The sequence below is a fragment of the Setaria italica genome, chromosome V (genome assembly GCF_000263155.2).
Source record: "Setaria italica strain Yugu1 chromosome V, Setaria_italica_v2.0, whole genome shotgun sequence".
NCBI lineage: Eukaryota > Viridiplantae > Streptophyta > Magnoliopsida > Poales > Poaceae > Setaria > Setaria italica.
The window spans coordinates 7,519,860-7,540,403 of NC_028454.1; the positions used below are offsets into that span (position 1 = coordinate 7,519,860).

General features: G+C 47.5%; 1 protein-coding gene across 1 annotated transcript; it reads left to right on the forward strand.

The window, feature by feature from the left end:
- Positions 1-9,710: 9,710 nt before the first annotated feature.
- On the forward strand, positions 9,711-15,200 carry LOC101757308 (alpha-xylosidase 1). Its single transcript, XM_004968004.2, has 3 exons — positions 9,711-10,190; positions 10,623-11,281; positions 12,981-15,200. The coding sequence occupies exons 1-3, from the start codon at positions 9,955-9,957 to the stop codon at positions 14,867-14,869; spliced, it is 2,784 nt and encodes a 927-aa protein (XP_004968061.1). The 5' UTR covers positions 9,711-9,954; the 3' UTR covers positions 14,870-15,200.
- Positions 15,201-20,544: the final 5,344 nt, after the last annotated feature.

The window sequence follows — 20,544 nt, forward strand, 5'->3', positions numbered from 1 at the left end:
GCGTCTAGCGGCTGCGCGGCCGCCACCAGCAGGACGCACAGCACAAGCATGGTGGTGGCCGTCGCCTTGCCCACAGCCATAGTCGACGTCGAGGGAGAGGGGGCGTCGGGGAACAGGAGATCGCGAGGGAGGGGGCGTCGACGGGACAAGAGATCGTGCGTTGGTTTTTTTTCCCCTCGTAGCGGTACGTGTGTAAATAGTAGTATTGGTGGGTAATTTTCATCTAGTTTTTTGGAAGCACCATTTGAGGAACTTCAGAGAAACCTTGGAGTTACCCCAGATCAACCTTTTTTAGAGCTGGAGGTGTTTGACAAGATAAATTTGAAACGGAGCTGCAAAACTTGAAGCGAAGCGGTACACCCTCAAACATGCCCTTACTAGGTAGTTGGCCCGGTGGAGACTAACTGATTTGCCGGGTGGGGAGGCTGGTTTGCCGGGTGGGTTTGTTTCGACATTTCGTGGCCTACCCGCCGGCCGCAGTCACGCGAGGCTGCCCGGCGCCGTGCCGACGGATGCGGAGGCAGGTCCCGGTGTCTGGTCTCTCCACTCTGGAGGTTTGCCTGTGGTTGGCTTGTGTCGCCTTGTACCGCGTTTCGCTGCTCGCCCCTTGTCAAGCTGCCAGCTCACCCCAACATTTTGCTGTTTGCGAAATGCATCAGCAAAAGATTCTCCAGTACGAGCTTGCGATAAACTAGTATGGTTAGCTAGTTGCCTTCTGAAATGGAACGACGACTGCCGACGAGTGAGCAATAAGCGTATGCATAAGTGGCCTGACCGTGAGAAGCGATCGAGGGAGAGGGAGGTCGGCTTCGATCCATCGGTCCATCCTGCCTTCGTGCTCATGAGGTGTCCCGAATCACTGCCCAATTCACGCAAGTCCAAGCGCGCGTGGCGTGGACTAAAGGCTAAAGTGAGCGAACATGGGCGTGGATGGATATACGGATACAGACATGCGGTACAGTCACACTCACGCGCTGCCGGTGCCCGCCATGGCGTGCTCCACCAATCCGGCCAAGGTAAGGTGCGGTGCCCATGTTTCACGCCCTCTGCCGCTCTCTCAGTTTCAGCGCCTTGAGAGCTGCCAAATACTCGAGACTCGAATTTGGGGTAGTCTATCTATCTTTATCTTATAATACAATAGTGTAAAAAAAAAGCACCACATTCGTTGAGGGGTCTAGAAATTCATATGTTAATCGGAAAAAAACAAAAATATAAGATGTTAGATTTTATGATGATCTAACGATCCATACTAACCCAAAGAGTTAACGTTCAATACGGTGAAAGCTTTATATAAAAAGAAAGAATCCGTATGATGGTCAGATCATATATATGTTTGTTCATGACGTCTGTCTCCCTTCTCAAGCAAACGAATATCCAGCCAAATCTCCTCCCAAAATAACAGATCAATTTTCGTCTCTTTTTACATGGAGTAGGAAATGGAAATATATGGAAAGAAATAGGAACTGGCTTGCCCCTTGATGCATAGATGACCATCATCCCTCTGCATCAAGTATGCAGTCCCCTTGATACATAGATGACCATCATCCCCCTGCATCAAGTATGCAGTCGCAGGGTTGATTCATACTGCAACTCAGCAGCAGACACGCAAGCCTTGGACGTGTACACGAGGACTGCTACGATTTTGTAGGGCGAGCAGCATCTCCAAGACACAAACACTAACGCTTGCATGCAACAGTAGTGCAAGCAGCACACGATTGCAATGGTGGTCGAGCTCACAAGCTAATTTAGCCAATAACATGAATTTCCGCTCTCATGTGCACATGAACACGCATTCTCTGCTGTAGAGCCCATCTCAGAAAAGTCTCGATTGTTTCGATTTATGGAATGTGCCGGCGGCAAATCCGTTGTTGAGGATTACGACGTGGTTCATCAACCTCGCAAAGGTCATTGTCTTGCTGAATGGACGGAGAGCATCTGCAACCTCGCACTCTATATGTCACATGAGGCTGTTCCAATACAAGATTATGGACTAAAAGATAAGACTAGATTCCAATACAAGATTATGGATGGCCTTTTTTGACAGTGGCGTCCTGCTAATACTCTTCAGAGCAATTTTCAATGTCAAATAAAATTAACAAATAGCTAAATTTAGAATAAAATAATAGAAATATTTTTTTATTCCACTGGTATAGGGAAGCAAATTCTTTAGATAGTAAAAAAAACTCATTTAGAGTATAAATATTTAGTAGATAATTTCAAAAATAAAAATAATAAAAAGTATTTGATACCCACGTGGAATCAAAGAGTAAAATTAATGGTATAAAAAGGACAAATAGTTTGATCCATTAATGTAAAACAATGAGTACAAACAATGTAAGAATAGATATACCATAAAGGGTGGAATTTAACCAAATATAAATATAGCATCCTTTGTCCATTGGAGTTGTGATAAGAGAAAAGAAAATGAATCGCTCCATAAAAACCAAACAAGTGTGACATATCCTCTCACCTTATATATTTCTTTTCATGTCATCTCTAACGTCGCCGACCACAACCATGGTAAGTGCTAAGGTAATAAGTTATTGATAATGGTCATCAAACCTTTAAGAGATAGTGTGTTGGTACCATCAACATGAAGAAGAATACTTCTCTAAGAGCAACTCCAGCGGACCCTCTAAACATCTTACTACCCTAAATTTAAAGGGTCAAGTAAAAAAATGCACTCCAGCAAGCCCCCTACTAGGCTTCCCATTTTGGGGAGACCTCCAAATTCTCCTATCCACGCTCCATTCTTTGGGGGTCTCTAGGGAGCTCTCTATCCATGGGGGCTATTGTTAGAGTTGGACACATTTTTGTGATTAAAAAATAGAGAGAACCCCATTTGACCTTTGGAGGATTTGGTTTGAAGGCTATTGCTAGAGTTGCTCTAACCTTGCCAACAAAGGAGAAGGGCTCCAGAAGAGATAACCCCAAAGAAATTAGTACTTGAGAATTAAAAGAATATGCCACATAGTTCTGGAGTGCTAGAAATTTCTATGTTAACTGGTGATAAAAGAAAGATATATATTTTTTATTTATCATGGACCCAGGTTATAATGGTGAACTAATTACATCAACATTGGAGACTTTAAAATAAAAAAATTGGATTAAAAGGAATTAAAGAAAATCATGAATGTTGTTGCACATACTAGCTAGAAAGACTAAAATAAATAGGGGGGGGCATGACACAATCACGATATGTAGTGTGGAGCCACTCCAACATTGGAAAGAGAGTGAAACCAAAGGCACCCATTGACCCAATGCCCATAACCTAATGAAAGAACACATTGCATGTACTGCTCGCATCCCCAAAACATAAAAACTAGGTGAAAGAAATATTGCACGCATCTAAAAAATACGTGCAAAAAAAGAAATATCATCAAGGTTTGTGTTGCACTGCCACACCAAAGTTAGAGACAAAGTATCATGGGACAACGCTTCTACAAGGATTAACACAAGAGTGCAATGTATATGCACCTCAATATATTGGTGGGTGCAATGAGGGAGATGACAAAATAGTCAAGGAGATCTATTGTGCCATAAATTTCCACAATCGCGGGTGAATGAATATGAGGTAGTACTGCATTCAATGATCAACGACAGAAATCATGCTACAACCTTAGCACATATTACGTACTCTATTCAAAACAATTTCAAAATTAAAAGATATACTAAATTAATGAAACAATAAATAATTTTTAAAAAGAAGATTATGGTAAAATCAAAGTTCTACGATGGGTCCAAGCAGTTAATGTAATTAATTGAAATTAGCACTTCAGTTTTCATATGGCTTTGGAATGAACTAACAAGATAAAAGTCTATTTCAAATAGATATATACACCTCAACAAATTGGTGTTAATACAATTGGTGGGTGCAATGAGGGAGAGGACAGAAGAGTCAAGGAGATCTATTGTGCCATAATTTTTCACAATCGCGGGTGAATGAATATGAGGTAGTACTGCATTCAATGATCAACGATAGAAATCATGCTACATCCTTAGCACATATTCCATACTCTATTCAAAACATTTCAAAGTTAAAAGATATACCTAAATTAATGAAACAATAAATGAATTTTAAAAAGGAGATTGTGAACAATAAATGAATTTTAAAAAGGAGATTATGATAAAATCAAAGTTCTACAATGGGTCCAAGCAGTTAATATAATTAATTGAAATTAGCGCTTCAGTTTTCATATAGCTTTGGAATGAAATAAGAAGATAAAAGTCTATATCAAATAGATATAAATAAATACCAAAGTTTTTTAGTAAAAATAAACAAAACAGTATGTAATTGTCATATCTATCAGGAACAAAAAGACATACAAGACCCATACAAAATCTAATTCACAATAACTAAATTGTATACTAAAACTGAACTGGCTCATCGTCTTTATGGTGGAACCTACCAATCTAGGTTTTGAGTTCTTGACTCGCCATGAGTTTGCATTTTTTTTCCTGTTTATTCCATAAATTAACTGCCGCTAGAGATCTACCAGCTCAGTCTCTCAAAGGTGCTCCTAGGGGTAGGGTTGTGTGTGTGTATTCATAGGGGTGAGTGTGGAGATGTGCAAGTGGGTGCCTGCTTATGTACAGTTTTTTTGCAAAAAAAATTATACTAAAAAAAGGTGAAGAGTCTATATATTGAATACAATGTGGGAAAAAGTAAAACATACCCTCTACTTTTTGTGTTTTGCTCTTGATGACACCATTTCTCCAAACTACATAACACTAATAACGTTGATTGGGAGGGTGGACCTAGAAGCATCATGAAAAGACATATGCAATCATGTTTGTTAAATCCGTCAAGAAAATCTAGATAGTGTGTAGTGATTGATTGTAAAAATTTATGATGTTTGCAGTAAAATAATCAAAAAGATAAAATAACAAATCTAGCCGCGCTATTTGCGCGTGCCACCTTGCTAGTTATCTTAATACAATAGTGTTAAAAGAAGCCACCACATTCACCGAGAGGAGCTAGAAATTACCATGTTAATCTGAAAAAGAAAAAGATATAGACCGTTGGATTTTATGATAATCTGATGATGTAGATTCACTTAAGAGTCCCCATTGAATACAATTAGTAAATAAATAAATAAATTCAGCATTAAAAAAGAAAATTAACACTAGCAGTATAGGAATCGGAAAGCAAATTATAAATAAATAAAGAGTCTATGTCAAAGTTGCCAGGTTGATCGGTTAAAAAAGGAAATTAACATTAGTAGTATAGGAATTGGAAAGCAAAGTCTATATTATAACGATGTGCATTTGAAGTCGAGCTGACCATTGCAAAATCCATCATGGTCAGCGAAAAAGCTATAGTATACAAGAAAAGGAACTTTTCTAATTATCAATAGATGACAAATTTAGGTATACCATTCTTTTTTAAAAAGATGTAGTAGCTAGGAAATCATGTTAGTCATGGGAAAAGGAAAAGAAGTGCACCAATTTGTTCCAGGTACGTCGGTATGTTGGATCACATATGCTGGACATAGCGTCTTAGAGCAACTTCAACAAGACTCCTACTCAAAAAGTAGGGACCAAAGCTAGAAAAATGAACTCCAGCAGGTCCCTACTCAAACCCCTTGAGTAGGGAGGCACACAAATCCACCCTCTCAGCCCTTCTCATTTTTCTCTTCCCAAAGCACGTGTCACCACTTGGACCGCTACATCCCACCCTATGTGCGAGCGCCGCCACCTCCCCAGTCGTTCCCATGCTCCCACGCCTAGGCCCTACCCTTCCCTGGGGTCACCACCGACCCTGCGCTTCCCTGTCACCGCCTGAGCCCGGGATCTGCCATCGCAGAGTCCAAGCTCCCCCGTCTCGCCACTCAAGCTTGAGCACAAAAACGAGTAGCAGGAGAAGAGGAGGGGGCGTTCCCCCCACCGCCACTCGAGCCCGAGCTCCCCGCTACTGCTCAAGGACGAAATGAGTAGAGGAGGAGAGGAGGGGCCGTCGGTGATCCCAAGCTCCCTCGCCGCCGCCGCCCGTGATTCCGAGCTCCCCTGCAGCTGCCACTCCTTAGCTCGAGCAAACCCGGGACCGCATCATCACCCGCCATGCCTCGCTCATCACAGAGCTCGAGCAAGGGTGGCCATGCTCAGGGATGAGAGAGAAGAAAAGGGTGGGGGAGAGGAAGAGAGCAATACGGGAGAGAGAAGTGGGCGGAGGAAGCTAGTGGGAAGAAAAATGAGAGGGAAAAAAGAGTTAAGTCACTTACACATGAGTCCCACATTTCATAATAAAAGTAGGGGCTGATATTTAGGGGATATTACTGGAGTTGAGCGCAAAAAACCAAACCCAAATAAGTCGGAGCAACCCCTACTCAATAAAGTAGGAACCTGACGTAGAGGCTATTGCTGGAGTTGTTCTTAGAAACCCAACGTCCGCAACAGCGGCTCTATGAGGACAAGGATAATTAAAGACACCGAGGACTTGATAGCCGTGGAAGAAGCTAGGCAAGTGAAATCGAACCCCTTACTTGATGATTATGCAACTAGAATATGGCAACAACTTATGATACATTCAATTCAGGCAGTGGACTTCCATGGCAACATCGGAGGCAGTGATAGATTACAACGCATGCATGCGAAGCTGACAGAGATGGAGGTAAGCAACAGCGGTTGGCAACATAGGAAAGAGGTGGTTCGGGACTACAATTGGCGCTAGATTGGCCATTGATGACATTGCTCTGGTTTGTGGGATTGGGGAAGGATGATGAGGTCGAGCAAGAAGAAAGAGGTGGCCAATTCATGGGCTCAGCTGGTGTGGAAAAGGTAAGTAGGAATGCACTATTAGCATAAGAATAAAACATATTAACTAGAACAACTTGACAAACATGCTGGCGGAGGGGCAAAGAAAAGAAGCAAGGATCACCAAACAACGGTATGCTCATGGTAGGCATGATGTCTAAGGTTATGTACTTTGTGTGCATATCGATGGAAGGCCAACACTTAGCATGGTCCGCTCTGCATATTGTTGATGCCTTAATAATTGGTAATGAGACAATTCATCATGCATGGTAAAATATGCTGTATAGAAGTAGATTATACATTTGTTCCTAGAAGAAAAGGAAAGTTCGATTTGTTACATGCAAAGTCCATTACAGAGCACATATACTTTTACTTTTTTTTTCTAAATTTCTTCAATGAATTTGATATATGTTTCAATGGATCTAAGCAGTCGATTTGAGATAATGGTGACATAGCTTATGGGAGGTCATAGGAGGATCTGGGCAAATGAGAATCAAATGATGGAACGACACATAAATTATTTGGACAAAGTTTGGAAGGCAATGGGAGGGTAAAGGGTCGAATGGAGGGAATCGGATGAAGCACAGCTGTGCATGTGTCATCGAAGAACGTGGATGTGAAGCGGACATGTATATTCAGCAAAAGCATGCAGTGCAATGGTGATCTTGGTGAAATTGTTTAGAAATATTAGGTACAAAGATCGTAGGAAAAGAGAAGGCGGTACAGGTACACATTGCAAACAAGTGATGAGGTAAAGCCCTCGATGCCTCACTCATAGCTCACGAAAGGAAGGCACCACTAGAACAAGAGGATGTTACAGTTACCGCAATAGCAGAGTAGTAAATATGCCACTAGAAATCCAAGAGGAGAGATCATGTTTGGATGCAAAGTATTTTTGCAACATTGAACATATACTACATTTTTCCAAAATATTTTAGATTTTAAAAGCTGACGGGTATTTGGATGCAACAAACTTTCTGGTTTTAAAAACATGGTACTATCAAAACCATAGTATTTTTGGAATTTTAAACAGTCCACTCAAGACCCTTTTTTTAAATCGTTGTTTTGCACGTCTTTGGCTTATAAAACTATAGTTTGTTGGTACTATAGTTTTCTAAAACTATAACACCCAAACAAAAAATAACGGGAATTCTTTTGAACCTGGTCTGCACTCGGCAGGCCAAAAGGATTGTGTTGTGCTCGCCCATTAGCGTTTTTGCTAACTAGGTTCAACTAAATTTGATATAGTTTTCACTTTATCTGCTTTAAATTTAAATTTCATAACAATTATATTAGTTCCTTAGAAATATGATTTTATTAGACAATAAAATAATGATGCTAAACTGTCTAACCTCATAACCAATTAATCAAAGGACATCAAATATAACCTCACACACATAATACTAATATATATGATTTTACATAGTGAATCTAGCTGCGCTACTAGCACGGGTAACCTTGCTAGTTTGGTACGTTCCACTGAACGCCCTTAAGAAATCAGAATGTGTTTGCATTTGCACGTAAAAACATTGCTTCCCGGCCGGCCCCAGGTCATTACTACACGCATGTCATTGGCGGGGGTAACCATCTTTGCAAGGCATGAGCAGCCAGACAAGGGTGCATGTGAACTCTGGAAGGTTGCAGCGCCTCGAGAACGAACATGCCTCATGGACATTGGTGCGCTTTGGCCTTTGGGGCCTACCTCTCTGACGATCTCTATCTCCCTCTGCTTTTCGGTGATTATCTGCTTGTTGAGTGGCGTGCGTGGCAGTTTTCTTTCTCTCTCCAGTCACGAAAGTATCACGTCTTTTCCTTCCCTAGAAGAAGGAAACGCATCTTTTGTTGTCTTGTGGCGCCACTTCTTGACCAACTTCGTTCTACTGATTCTGTGATCACTTGATCAGTACTGCAACTGCCATGTGTTAGGCTCGATTAAAGCAAGGCTCCTGGTTTTGCAAGCGATGGATACTAGCAGTGCACACAGAACTCGAGTGAAAATAGACTAGTTCTTCTTTCTTTCTTAGATGTTTGAAGATTATTTATGTACCATGTTTTGGAGGTGCCAAAAAAAACCTAAAAGTCACGAGCAATATGTTAGGTGTGATTACGTGACTACGTCCATACAAACTTCCAAATTCAACGTGGGTTGTGATGACATTAACATTTAGAGGATACAGAATTGGCTAGGAGTGAGTTGCATACTTCTTTTTTTACTTTTATATCTTTTATAAATGAGATCGGATTTGAACTTCAATGTTTGCATTGACGTTGAAACTGAGTGGGAATAATGACTTTGTAAATTCTCTAACTGTTACCATTACATTCACCTAGGGAGTGTGGAAATGTCGATGAAGTCACTGGATATGGAGATGGTCCATAATCAAGTTATATCTAAGGTGCAATCAGAACAAGTTTTTATCATTTAAATTCTATAGGAATTTTCCTACTAGACACTTTTGGACCAAGTATCTTAAGACCTTATAAAACGACTTACTTTCTTCGACTCCACAGGATTCAAGACGATAAACTATTCTATCCTGTATTTCCCCCTATATGCACATTTTGAGAATTACCCATTCCAAAATCAGCCTTGAGTTTCACTTTATCGAAAGAATAAGACTTATATGCAAGTACAAATCGCAAAATACATGTGATGGAATAAGTTGACAACCAAGTACTTTGTTTAAACAGATTTCTGTTCAAAGGCACCTTTCCTTTTCTCCTTTTTGAAATGGATTAGTACGATTTCTGTTGATAAACAGCTTTTCTTTTCTTTTCTTTTTGAAATGAGTACGGAGAGTGGAAATCCTCTTTCCTAAAACCAGCAGCTGACATTCAGCGCTCTGCAAATCATCTGTCCTGGGCCCACTTATCAGTGATTGATGCATAGAATTAGGAGTGGACACGGAGCCTATAAAGCAGGAAAAGGTTCGGTATCCTCTGAACATGCCACTCAATGCACGCAGAGCTGCTCTCAGCTGCCACTGATCACTCCCCGCCATTACTCGTATTCACTACCGCAGACAGCTGCTGAAGCCTGAAGCTCTCCCTTCCTCTCCCCTCTCCTCTTCTCTCTAGGCATCTCGTCTTCACTGTCTCGCACCTCACACTGCGTCCCAGTGCCCACAGAGTAGCTGTACAAAGGGAGCTCGTGAGTGAGGGAGGGAAAAAAACAGTGGAGTGAGAACAGAGCAGCACGAAATGCTGTCATTTTCTCGCTCGCCTATCCTCTCCTACCTCCTGTGGTGCCTTGTGTTGTTGGCCTTGGCAAGCAGCAATGGCGTGGTTGCCACAGCGAAGCCAAAGGTTGGGTTCGGGTACAAGCTGGTGTCCCTGGTTCAGCTGCCCAACGGGGGAGGCCTTGTGGGCTACCTGCAGGTGAAGCAGCGCACCTCCACCTATGGCCCTGACATCCCTCGCCTCAGGCTCTTCGTCAAGTAAGAACATCCTCCACTAATCAATGGCTCTTGTTCACCCGCAAACAAAAGAATGGTAGTTCGTGTTTATCACATTTGTAAATGCTCGGTGTTCTATATTCTGCAGATGCCCTATCAATTGTTTTTTATTGGCTATCAATTGGTATTAGCACATAGTGTTGAGGAGAATGTCTGCTGTTGCAGTAATCGATTCTCTCCGTGAAGAGATATTATGCTAGATTTCAGGCTTAGCAAATTTCAAGATTGAATTGAATACTGCTCCATGCTTTTCATCTTGTTTGTCTTTCTGATGTCATCATATTTCAGAGTATGCCCCTGAGGTCATGCTCTAATGGTTTCCCAATCATGGCTTCCAATTATTCTAACACTCTCATGAGTGATGATCCAAAGAAGCACCCTGAGGTCATTTTCTAATGGCGCAATGCTGTGCAGGCACGAGACGAGGGAAAGGGTGCGCGTGCAGATCACCGATGCAGATAAGCAGAGGTGGGAGGTCCCCTACAACCTGCTACCGAGGGAGCCAGCCCCACCCGTGGCCGGCGGCAAGTTCACGGGCGCCCCCTTCACCGCCGCCGAGTACCCCGGCGAGGAGCTGGTGTTCACCTACGGCTGCGATCCGTTCTGGTTCGCCGTGCACCGCCGGTCCACCCGGCAGCCGCTGTTCAACACCAGCGCCGGCGCGCTGGTGTTCAAGGACCAGTACCTGGAGGTGTCGACGGCACTGCCCAAGGACGCAGCGCTGTACGGGCTCGGCGAGAACACGCAGCCGGGGGGGATCCGGCTGCGGCCCAACGACCCCTACACCCTCTACACCACGGACATCTCCGCCATCAACCTGAACACCGACCTCTACGGCTCGCACCCGGTCTACATGGACCTCCGGAGCCTGGGCGGCCGCGGCGTCGCGCACGCCGTGCTGCTGCTCAACAGCAACGGCATGGATGTGTTCTACAGGGGGACCTCGCTGACGTACAAGGTCATCGGAGGCCTTCTGGACTTCTACTTCTTCGCCGGGCCGACGCCGCTGGCCATCGTGGATCAGTACACGTCAATGATCGGCCGTCCCGCGCCCATGCCGTACTGGGCATTTGGTAAGCTTAGAGCCAATTTCATCTTTTTGTGCTGTCATTTACTACTTATTATCAGATTGGGATGATACAATCATTTGCATAAGTTGTGGTTAGCTAACTTCCGGATCGAAAACATATTCGCTTAAACTAATGGTTAGCTAACTTCCAGATTGATGGATAACATAAAGTTTCATCAGATGCCATGGATGGATAATTAGTTGTTGCCAGATTAGTTTGATACATTCGGTCCCTTATATTATGGTTTAGCTAGCTTTCAGAATGACTAATGAGATGTAGATCTTAGGAGACATAGGGCAGTCCATTTGCTGGATCAGATGACGTCCCAATGGATGATTGCATCATGTGACCTCTTTGCACAAAACAGAAAATCATGTAGTCTCTTTGTTAACAGATAATATACTCCAGTCACTTCATGGGCATCCAGTATGCCTTTCAGATTTTCAGTATTGCAAATATCCTCTGAAAACACTTTCCCTACCTTGCAAATTACACAACCAGATGCAATCTGTTTATGTCTCAGCAAAGTGCATGTTGAAGATATGCATGCAATGCGCAAATCTGCTAGCAGATGGGGTAGCTTGTTCTGAAGAAGTTCGGAACCTGAGAAAATGGCCAGACAGCAATTAGTTATTTTCCCTATTCAGTTCTATTGCATTGAATTTTTTATGTTATTGCTTTCGCCAGTTACATGCTTTTAGTACAAGAAACTATGGCAAGCGCGCATGTTCTTTGTTCTGAATGACATAGTCTGTACAAATTATGAATTATTTTTGCTAAAATATTCAATACTTCCAGAGTGACTGACGCTATGGATGAAACATTGTCACTCTGGTACACACTAATTTAACTTTGGGTGTTTTGGGATAGAAGATGGTAGTTTGTTCTGTAGATCAGTTGTTGTTGGACAGTGATAAGCTTGCAATATGTCCTATTCTCCAGTTGGTTAGTACCCCACTGACAGTGGTAAGCATGCATCATGTGAACTTCCTTTTTCAGAGAAAAAAAGAGAGAGACATGGAAGTTGCTCAATTTTCCTACAAGCAGATAGAATACAGAGACTTTGTTCCCTTGTGCTTGTAGCCATAACAATAACATAACGTCATAATCTGACATTCCGATCTGCCTTTCTGGAAGCCTGGAAACCGGGAGTGCTCGTATTATTGTCTTGCTTTATGAAATAGCAAGTTGATCTCTGCATCAACTATCAAATATACAACTTCCCAAATGCAGCCTTCCTTTACAAGATAGTGTGTCGCTAGTTTTGTATCTCCAGTGAGGCCATTCCAATAAGGATAAGGTCTTCCATGTGCTCTGTACTTATCTTGCCCAGTTCATGGACCACTCAGAATATATATCAACCCTGAGAACCAAATCACACTACAATTAATTTTGCCGATTCGGATGCTGCATATTGAATTTCATGCCATATGTGTTGGCCGGATACTATCACCATTTACTTGCTTTTGTGCTAGTAATAAAACAGAGTCGTAGTGTGAATGTGAATGTTCAGGGATGCAAATCATGAACCCTTCTGCTGTTATCATTCCAATTTCAGACAATGCATTATTTCCATTTCCCTGAATCAATACTAGTTGCATTTTCAAGAAAAGAAACTTGTTGTCTCTGAATACTACTATGCATAAATTCTTGTACTCTGAAATTCATCAAGTCTCTGAATGCTCCATGTGCTTGTCTTCAGGGTTCCACCAATGCAGGTGGGGGTACAAGAACCTTTCGGTGGTTGAGGGTGTTGTGGAGGGCTACCGGAATGCCCAGATACCCCTTGACGTGATCTGGAATGATGACGATCACATGGATGCTGCCAAGGACTTCACACTCGACCCTGTCAACTATCCACGGCCGAAGCTGCTAGCATTCCTCGACAAGATCCATGCACGGGGGATGAAGTATATTGTCCTCATCGACCCTGGCATCGCTGTGAACAACTCCTATGGTGTCTACCAGCGTGGCATGGCCCGTGACATCTTCATCAAGCTGGATGGGCAGCCATACCTTGCCCAGGTCTGGCCTGGCCCTGTCTACTTCCCGGACTTCCTCAACCCAAACGGTGTGTCATGGTGGATCGACGAGGTGCGGAGGTTTCATGACCTTGTCCCGGTGGATGGCCTCTGGATCGACATGAATGAAGCATCCAACTTCTGCACTGGCAAGTGCACAATCCCAAAGAAGCACCAGTGCCCGATTCCTGACTCGAAGACACCATGGGTGTGCTGCCTGGATTGCAAGAACCTCACAAACACCAGATGGGATGAGCCGCCTTACAAGATCAATGCCTCGGGACAGACCGCTCGGCTCGGCTTCAACACCATTGCAACAAGTGCCAGTCACTACAATGGCATCCTGGAGTACAATGCACACAGCCTGTATGGGTTCTCGCAGGCCATTGCCACGCACAAGGCCCTGCAAGGGCTCCAGGGGAAGAGGCCGTTTATCCTGACGCGCTCCACTTTCGTCGGTTCGGGCGCGTACGCCGCACACTGGACTGGCGACAACAAGGGCACGTGGGAAAATCTCCAGTACTCCATCCCGACGATGCTCAACTTTGGCATCTTCGGCATGCCCATGGTTGGCTCGGACATCTGTGGCTTCTACCCCTCGCCGACCGAGGAGCTCTGCAACCGGTGGATCGAACTCGGGGCCTTCTACCCGTTCTCCAGGGACCATGCCAACTTCGCCTCGCCGAGACAGGAGCTCTACGTCTGGGAGTCCGTGGCGAAGTCCGCGCGGAACGCGCTCGGCATGCGGTACAAGCTGCTCCCGTACCTGTACACGCTCAACTACCAAGCGCACCTGACCGGTGCCCCGGTGGCACGGCCAGTGTTCTTCTCCTTCCCGGACTTCACGCCGTGCTACGGGCTGAGCACGCAGTTCCTGCTCGGCTCGAGCGTCATGGTGTCCCCGGTGCTCGAGGAGGGCGCCACCTTGGTGAGCGCCATGTTCCCGCCGGGCACCTGGTACAACCTGTTCGACACGACGAAGGTGGTGGTGTCCAAGAGCGGCGCCCCGGTGAGGCTCGACGCGCCGCTGAACGAGATCAACGTGCACGTGTACCAGGGCACGGTCTTGCCGATGCAGCGCGGCGGGGTGATCTCCAAGGACGCCCGGGCGACGCCGTTCACGCTGGTGGTCGCGTTCCCCTACGGCGCCACGCAGGCGGACGCGGAGGGCGCCGTGTACGTGGACGACGACGAGCGGCCGGAGATGGTGCTCGCGGAGGGGCAGGCGACGTACGTGCGCTTCCACGCGAGCGTGCGCGGCAAGGCCGTGACGGTGAGGTCGGAGGTGCAGATGGGGAGCTTCAGCCTGCACAAGGGCCTGGTCATCGAGAAGGTGTCGGTGCTGGGGCTGGAGGGCACCGGCAAGGACCTCGCCATCCAGGTGGACGGCGCGGACGCCACCGCCGTCGCGACGTCGATCCCTTACTTCGCGGCCGGTGGCAACGCCAAGCTGCAAGGGGAAGACGGCTTGGAGGACAGCAAGAGGAGCGTGTCGGTGGAGGTCGGCGGGCTGGCACTGCCGCTGGGGAAGAGCTTCACCATGACCTGGAACATGCGGATCGAAGCATAGGTCTTCGGTGCTTCCACCTGGAATGAGGGCCTTGTTCCTTGTCTGATTTAGATGGTAGATCTTGCCATTGCTGCTGCGAGTCCAGATTCTGAAGACTTGTCATCTGAGGTGCTCTGCGCAAGGAGCAGCGCACTCGGACAGTGGCACAGAATCTCTGATTTTTCATCAGGATTTAAGCCTCGCTGGAATAAGATTGAATATTTAACGTCTGCATAATTTGATGAATGAACACTTCGACATGAGAACCAACAATCTCGACTTGGAGAGATCAGTGTTGTGAGGAATGTTTATCAAATTCTAATTCAGATTTAGATGGTAAATTGCATCTGCATGAGTGCTTAAGCCTTGTTCCATCCATCATCCATGTCTGAGGCCATGTTTAGTTTCCTCTAAACTCCCAACTTGGACACTATGCAAAAATAAGATTCCCCATCACATCAAACTTACGGTACATGCATGGAGTACTAAATGTAGACGAAATAAAAAACTAATTGCACAGTTTTGTTGTACTTTGCGAGACGAATCTTTTGAGCCTAATTAGTCAATATTTGGACAACAATTCACAAATACAAACGAAATGCTACAGTTGCGCATTTATGGCAAAATGCCAATTTTTGCCACTCCCAAATTGGGAACTAAACAAGGCCTGATTTAGGAAGATCCTGCGATGCTCTGTGCAAGGAACAGCGCACTCAGACAGTGGCACAGAATCTCGAATTCCTGCGTGATTTTAAGCCTTTGCTTGGATAAGATCGAATCTTTAACATTCTGCATAATTTGATGGATGAACACATGACGAATTGAGAACCAACAATCTTGACTTGGAATGATCAACGCGGCGAGAAATGTTTATCAAATGTCACCTTAGCTTATAAACACGCGCTCGATCATGTTCCACTGGTGGTTCTCGGCAGCAGCACCCGTGCCGCCGTCTCGCCCACCTCCATCGTCGGGCAAACGCGTCGCCGTGAGCTTCTTTCTAAACCGGTGATACCGCCGGAGATGCCCGACCTACACTGAAAAACCTGACCGCTTCCAGTAGATGTATGGATAGGGTTTCCCTGTTCAAAGTTTGTGGGCTCAAATCATATACGCCCATTACAAACACAGGCCCATTCCTGAAGCGTATGGACCGTGCATCTAGAACACCGGCCAATTTATGAAGCCTTGTGCGCTACAGATACATGGACAATTTTCCTTTTTCTTTGGTATATAACTAAGGAGGGAACATATTGGCAGTTAGGCACCAATGTGGAAATCATATACTTCTTTTAAAAAATCATATACTACTTACGAAATAACTTGTCACTTGTGCCATGGCTTCCACGTAATAAAAAATGGAATTTTTAAAAGACCCGTACGAACACACGCACCATACATGCAAGCTGCAACCGGTCCCTGTACTGAATTCAAGTTTGGCGCGCTCTGAACACACAGTCTAAAAGTTTACCACCGTGATACCGAGCAAGACTGTGAAAAAAAAATTCTTGCGCCGACGATTGCACGCGTGATAGTCATGTTCGATCATGGAGTGCAAATCTAATTTGCCCGTGCCTCACGGTCACGGGAGCACGAGGCGCCGCAGGACGGTTCTCGAAGGAAAAAAAAAACCGAGAATGGCGCTTGCCGCGACGGCCGGTATACAAAAGCATTTTTTTTTGTTACAGTAGTACGGTGCCCACCGCATCGTGTCGCGACGGGAGCGTGAAGCCGCAACCGACCAAACTGCTTCATCTCCGCTCTCCGCCCTCTCCGGTGTCGAAAAAGAACGTGGTGCTCCGCACCGATCGGCTCTGTCAAGGTCACGTCACGTCGCGATGGGCCTCGCGGCGCCAACCGAACCGCGCATGGCACGCCCGAGGGCAGGCCGCGAGCAGGCGACGTCGACGGCCACGGGCCAGCTCGCTCAGTTGGCTTATCAATTATATTTTGCTCTTACAATATTTCGATCGTTTCAACTTTTCAGTTTGTTTATATGTTGAAGTGTTTATATGTCGAAGCGAAGAGGCTCGGGTCAGCGGACAGGGCAAATCGCGCGCCAGTGTGCCCCGCGGCCCGCACCGCACCTTTCGTGGCGCCCGAGGCGCCGACTCCCCGTCCCTCCTCCCAGGCTCCCACGAGGCGCACTGGCGCACGGCCGGGAGACGCCGACGACGAGCCTTGGCCGCGGTGGCCGGAGGAGCAAAGCACCGCCGGCCTCATGCTCCCCCGGCGCAGTGCCGGCGAGAAGAGCGCCGAAAAGCCGCCATCCCGCCACGGGAATCCGTGGTGCCCTCCTCGGGCGCGAACCGCCAAGCACCTTTCCCACCGTTTTTTTAAAAATGCTCGCCCGAGGTGAAGCTGCAAGCAACGCAGAGTGTGCAGTAACAACTGCGGGCTCGGTCACCAAGGCATGCCTGGTGCCTGCACTTGCACAGCGCCGCGCGGCGTGAGCCAGTACCTGACACGCCCGCCCGTGTCAGTCAGGTCCGTCCACGATCCACGGAGGAAGCGTGACAGGAAAAGAAGCCAGGCGCCGTACCGCAATGAACTCGAGCCGCAGCGGTGCGTGCGCACTGCGCATGCACACCACGTCGCGTGTCGCGTCGCATGCCTGCCTCCCCTGCGCCCGGCTGTCCCCGTGCCTGGCCTGGCCGGATCCCGCTTAGGCGTTTGATTTCCTCCCTCATTTTTAGCACGTGTCATTCAGATACTAATTAGGAGTATTAAATATAGACTATTTATAAAACATATTACATAAGTGGAGGCTAAACGGCGAGACTATTTATAAAACATATTACATAAGTGGAGGCTAAACGGCGAGACGAATCTATTGAGCCTAATTAATCCATCATTAGCAAATATTTATTGTAGCAACAAATTATCAAATTATGGACTAATTAAATTTAATAGATTCGTCTCGTCGTTTAGCCTCCGATTATGTAATGAGTTTTTTAAATAGTCTACCTTTAAATACTTCTAATTAATAGGTGCTAAAAATAAGTTGTGGAAACCAAACGAGGCCGCCCGTCGGATGCCTGCCGCGGACGGGGGGTGTCCCTGTCGGCGACGACCCATCAATATTCAACATTCAACGCTTTGCTTCGAGAGCGGTGCTGCCGGCTGCCGCCTGCTACCGGAACCGGTCTTTACAGCCTGTAGTCCTCCAGTGCTGCCGCTTCTTTATTTGTCGTGGCAGGAGGCGTCACTGCTCCGGTGCTGCCGTCCGCCATCTTTTCGTTACTTCGGCGGTGTTTGATCCGGGATAAATTTTAGCTCCTGTCACATCGAATGTTTGATACTAATTAGGAGTATTAAACATAGTCTAATTATAAAACCAATTTCACAACCCCTAGGCTAAATCGCGAGACGAATCTACTAAGCCTAATTAGTCCATGATTTGACAATATGGTGCTACAGTAAACATTCGCTAATGATGGATTAATTAGGCTTAATAGATTCGTCTCGTGATTTAGCCTAGGGGTTCTGCAATTAGTTTTGTAATTAGATCATGTTTAGTCCTCCTAATTAGTATCCGAATATTCGATGTGACACGGACTAAATTTTAGCTCCAGGATCCAAACACCCCGACGTCTTTTTACCGCGCGCGGACAACGGGTGAAAAGATCACATCGAACCGGCCAGATGTACAGTACACGGGGCCTGCAGGCCTGCTGCTGTCATATTTCTTTTCTTCTCAAGGTGATCCGTCTTTTCGGTACTGATGACTGACACAGCAGGCAGCAGGCCGTCCGGATTGCTCCTCACATCACATGCAGTCATGCAGGTCAAGGCGCCAACCGACCGGTCACCCGGTCCGTGCAATCAGAGTCCGAGGCAATCTCGAGCACCGTGGCGTGGCGTGCTGTACCCTGGCTGTCACTGCATCGGCGGGTCGTCCTCGCCGCCTCGTCCCATCCCCATCACAAATCAGAATCCGCCGCAGTCGCCTGTCCACCCTATGCAAGCCGCCAAGCCCAACCCTCCCGCGCCGGCCAGTGTCGCCCGGTCGCGGAAGGTGGCGGCGGCGGGCGAGAACGAGAGGGTAGCGCCAAACCCAGGTGAGACCAGCCAGCCCGCACCCGCCCCCGCGCCTGCGCCGCCCGCGCCCGGGCGTTGCCGACTGCCTGGCCACGCAAGCCCTTTCGTACGACCCGATAAACCCACGCTCACGCCCGTCACGTGACCGCGATCCGTGGTTCTGGTCCAGCCAAGGAATTTTGGCGCACGCCCGACATGGCCAACCGGCAGCGGCTGTCGTCGCCGGCCGCCGCGCTGGAACGCCCGTGGCCTGCCCCGCCGCCCGTCCACGTCCAACAGTCTCGCGCCACCTCCACGGCGGCGGCCTGGGGGCTGGCGCGGATCGCGTGGACCGCGCCATCACCGCGCGCGTCGCACGACAAAATTCCGTCCCTTCCCTGCCATCCTTCACTCCCGCCGGGGACCAGCGCGCGCGGCCGCCGGCCGTGATCCACCACCGCGGCGTCCGCTTTCGCGCCGGCGCCTTGCCGTTGCTTTCAACCGCTGCTGGCGGTACCTACAAGTGGGCCGCGGTACGTGCTGGGGATTTCCTTTTCAGAGCCGGACAGGGGCAGCGAGCCGTGACAGCGTCGCGTGTTGGCGTTGCCTGCGCTGGCACGGGCGCGCCGAACGGGCGCGTCCGTACGCGACGGAGCCCGCGGGCGGACGCGCCACGATTTCGTGCCGTCGTACTCGTACCACCCCTGCCGACACCGCGGATTCGTCGCCGTCGTCGTGCGGCAGGCAGACGATCTTGGGCGCACGTCGTCTCGCGGATATGGCCTTGGCCCGGCCTCGCAGCGATGCTGACCGGCGTGTGCGCAATTCGAAAGATACGGTGACCCGTGGTGGCCCTTTGCTTATCCTTTTGCTTCGTCTGCGTCCATCTTACTCTTATCGGATGGGAGTATAATTCCCTGTCGTTTTACGCGATGCACTGTGTACCTCGTGCCGGGAAAGAGAAGCACGACGTGACGGCAGGGAAATCGACTTCAGCTTTCGCGTGTGTGTGTGTAGGCTTGTGCTACAACGATTTCTGGTAGCCAGCCAGGCTGAGCTACTTCTGCTACGACCCTACCCCGCCGCTATGACTATGAGAGAGGAAATTAGCAAGGAAAAGCCGCGCAATCTTCGCCGGAACACTCCAATTTGGCAGCTGCTAATGATTGGCAACAGCTCAGAGCCTCAGACAGGAACCGAACAAACGACCGGATCACTGGATCAGCAGATGGGATCCCACCGGGGCAACAGCTCGACCCGCTGCCAGTCTGGTAGTAAGGTAAAGTGCGCTTTGTTTAATGCGAGTCAAAGGACCATGAGATCGTCGCCGGCTGCCCATAAAGGAGATGGGTGGCGCATGCGAGTGCGGCCGGCTGCCGATAAAGGAGAGGTGGGGAGGACAGCCACCGACCGGCAGCAGCCCAACTTGCGAGCGAGCGAGGGCGAGACATCCATAATTCGACGCGGCGTGCGTGACCACGGGCGAACGGACACTGATTAAGATGCACCAGCAGTGGCACCGGCACACATGGCACCATGCCGCCACGGCGACCTCCTTTTCTCTCGTGTCGGCGCGCCGGGCATGGTTACCAGCCAGAAAGAGCTGCGAGCCTGGGCTGGGAGCATTGCATTGTGTAATGTACTCGTGTTTTCCAGCTTCCTAGGGACTTCCAACA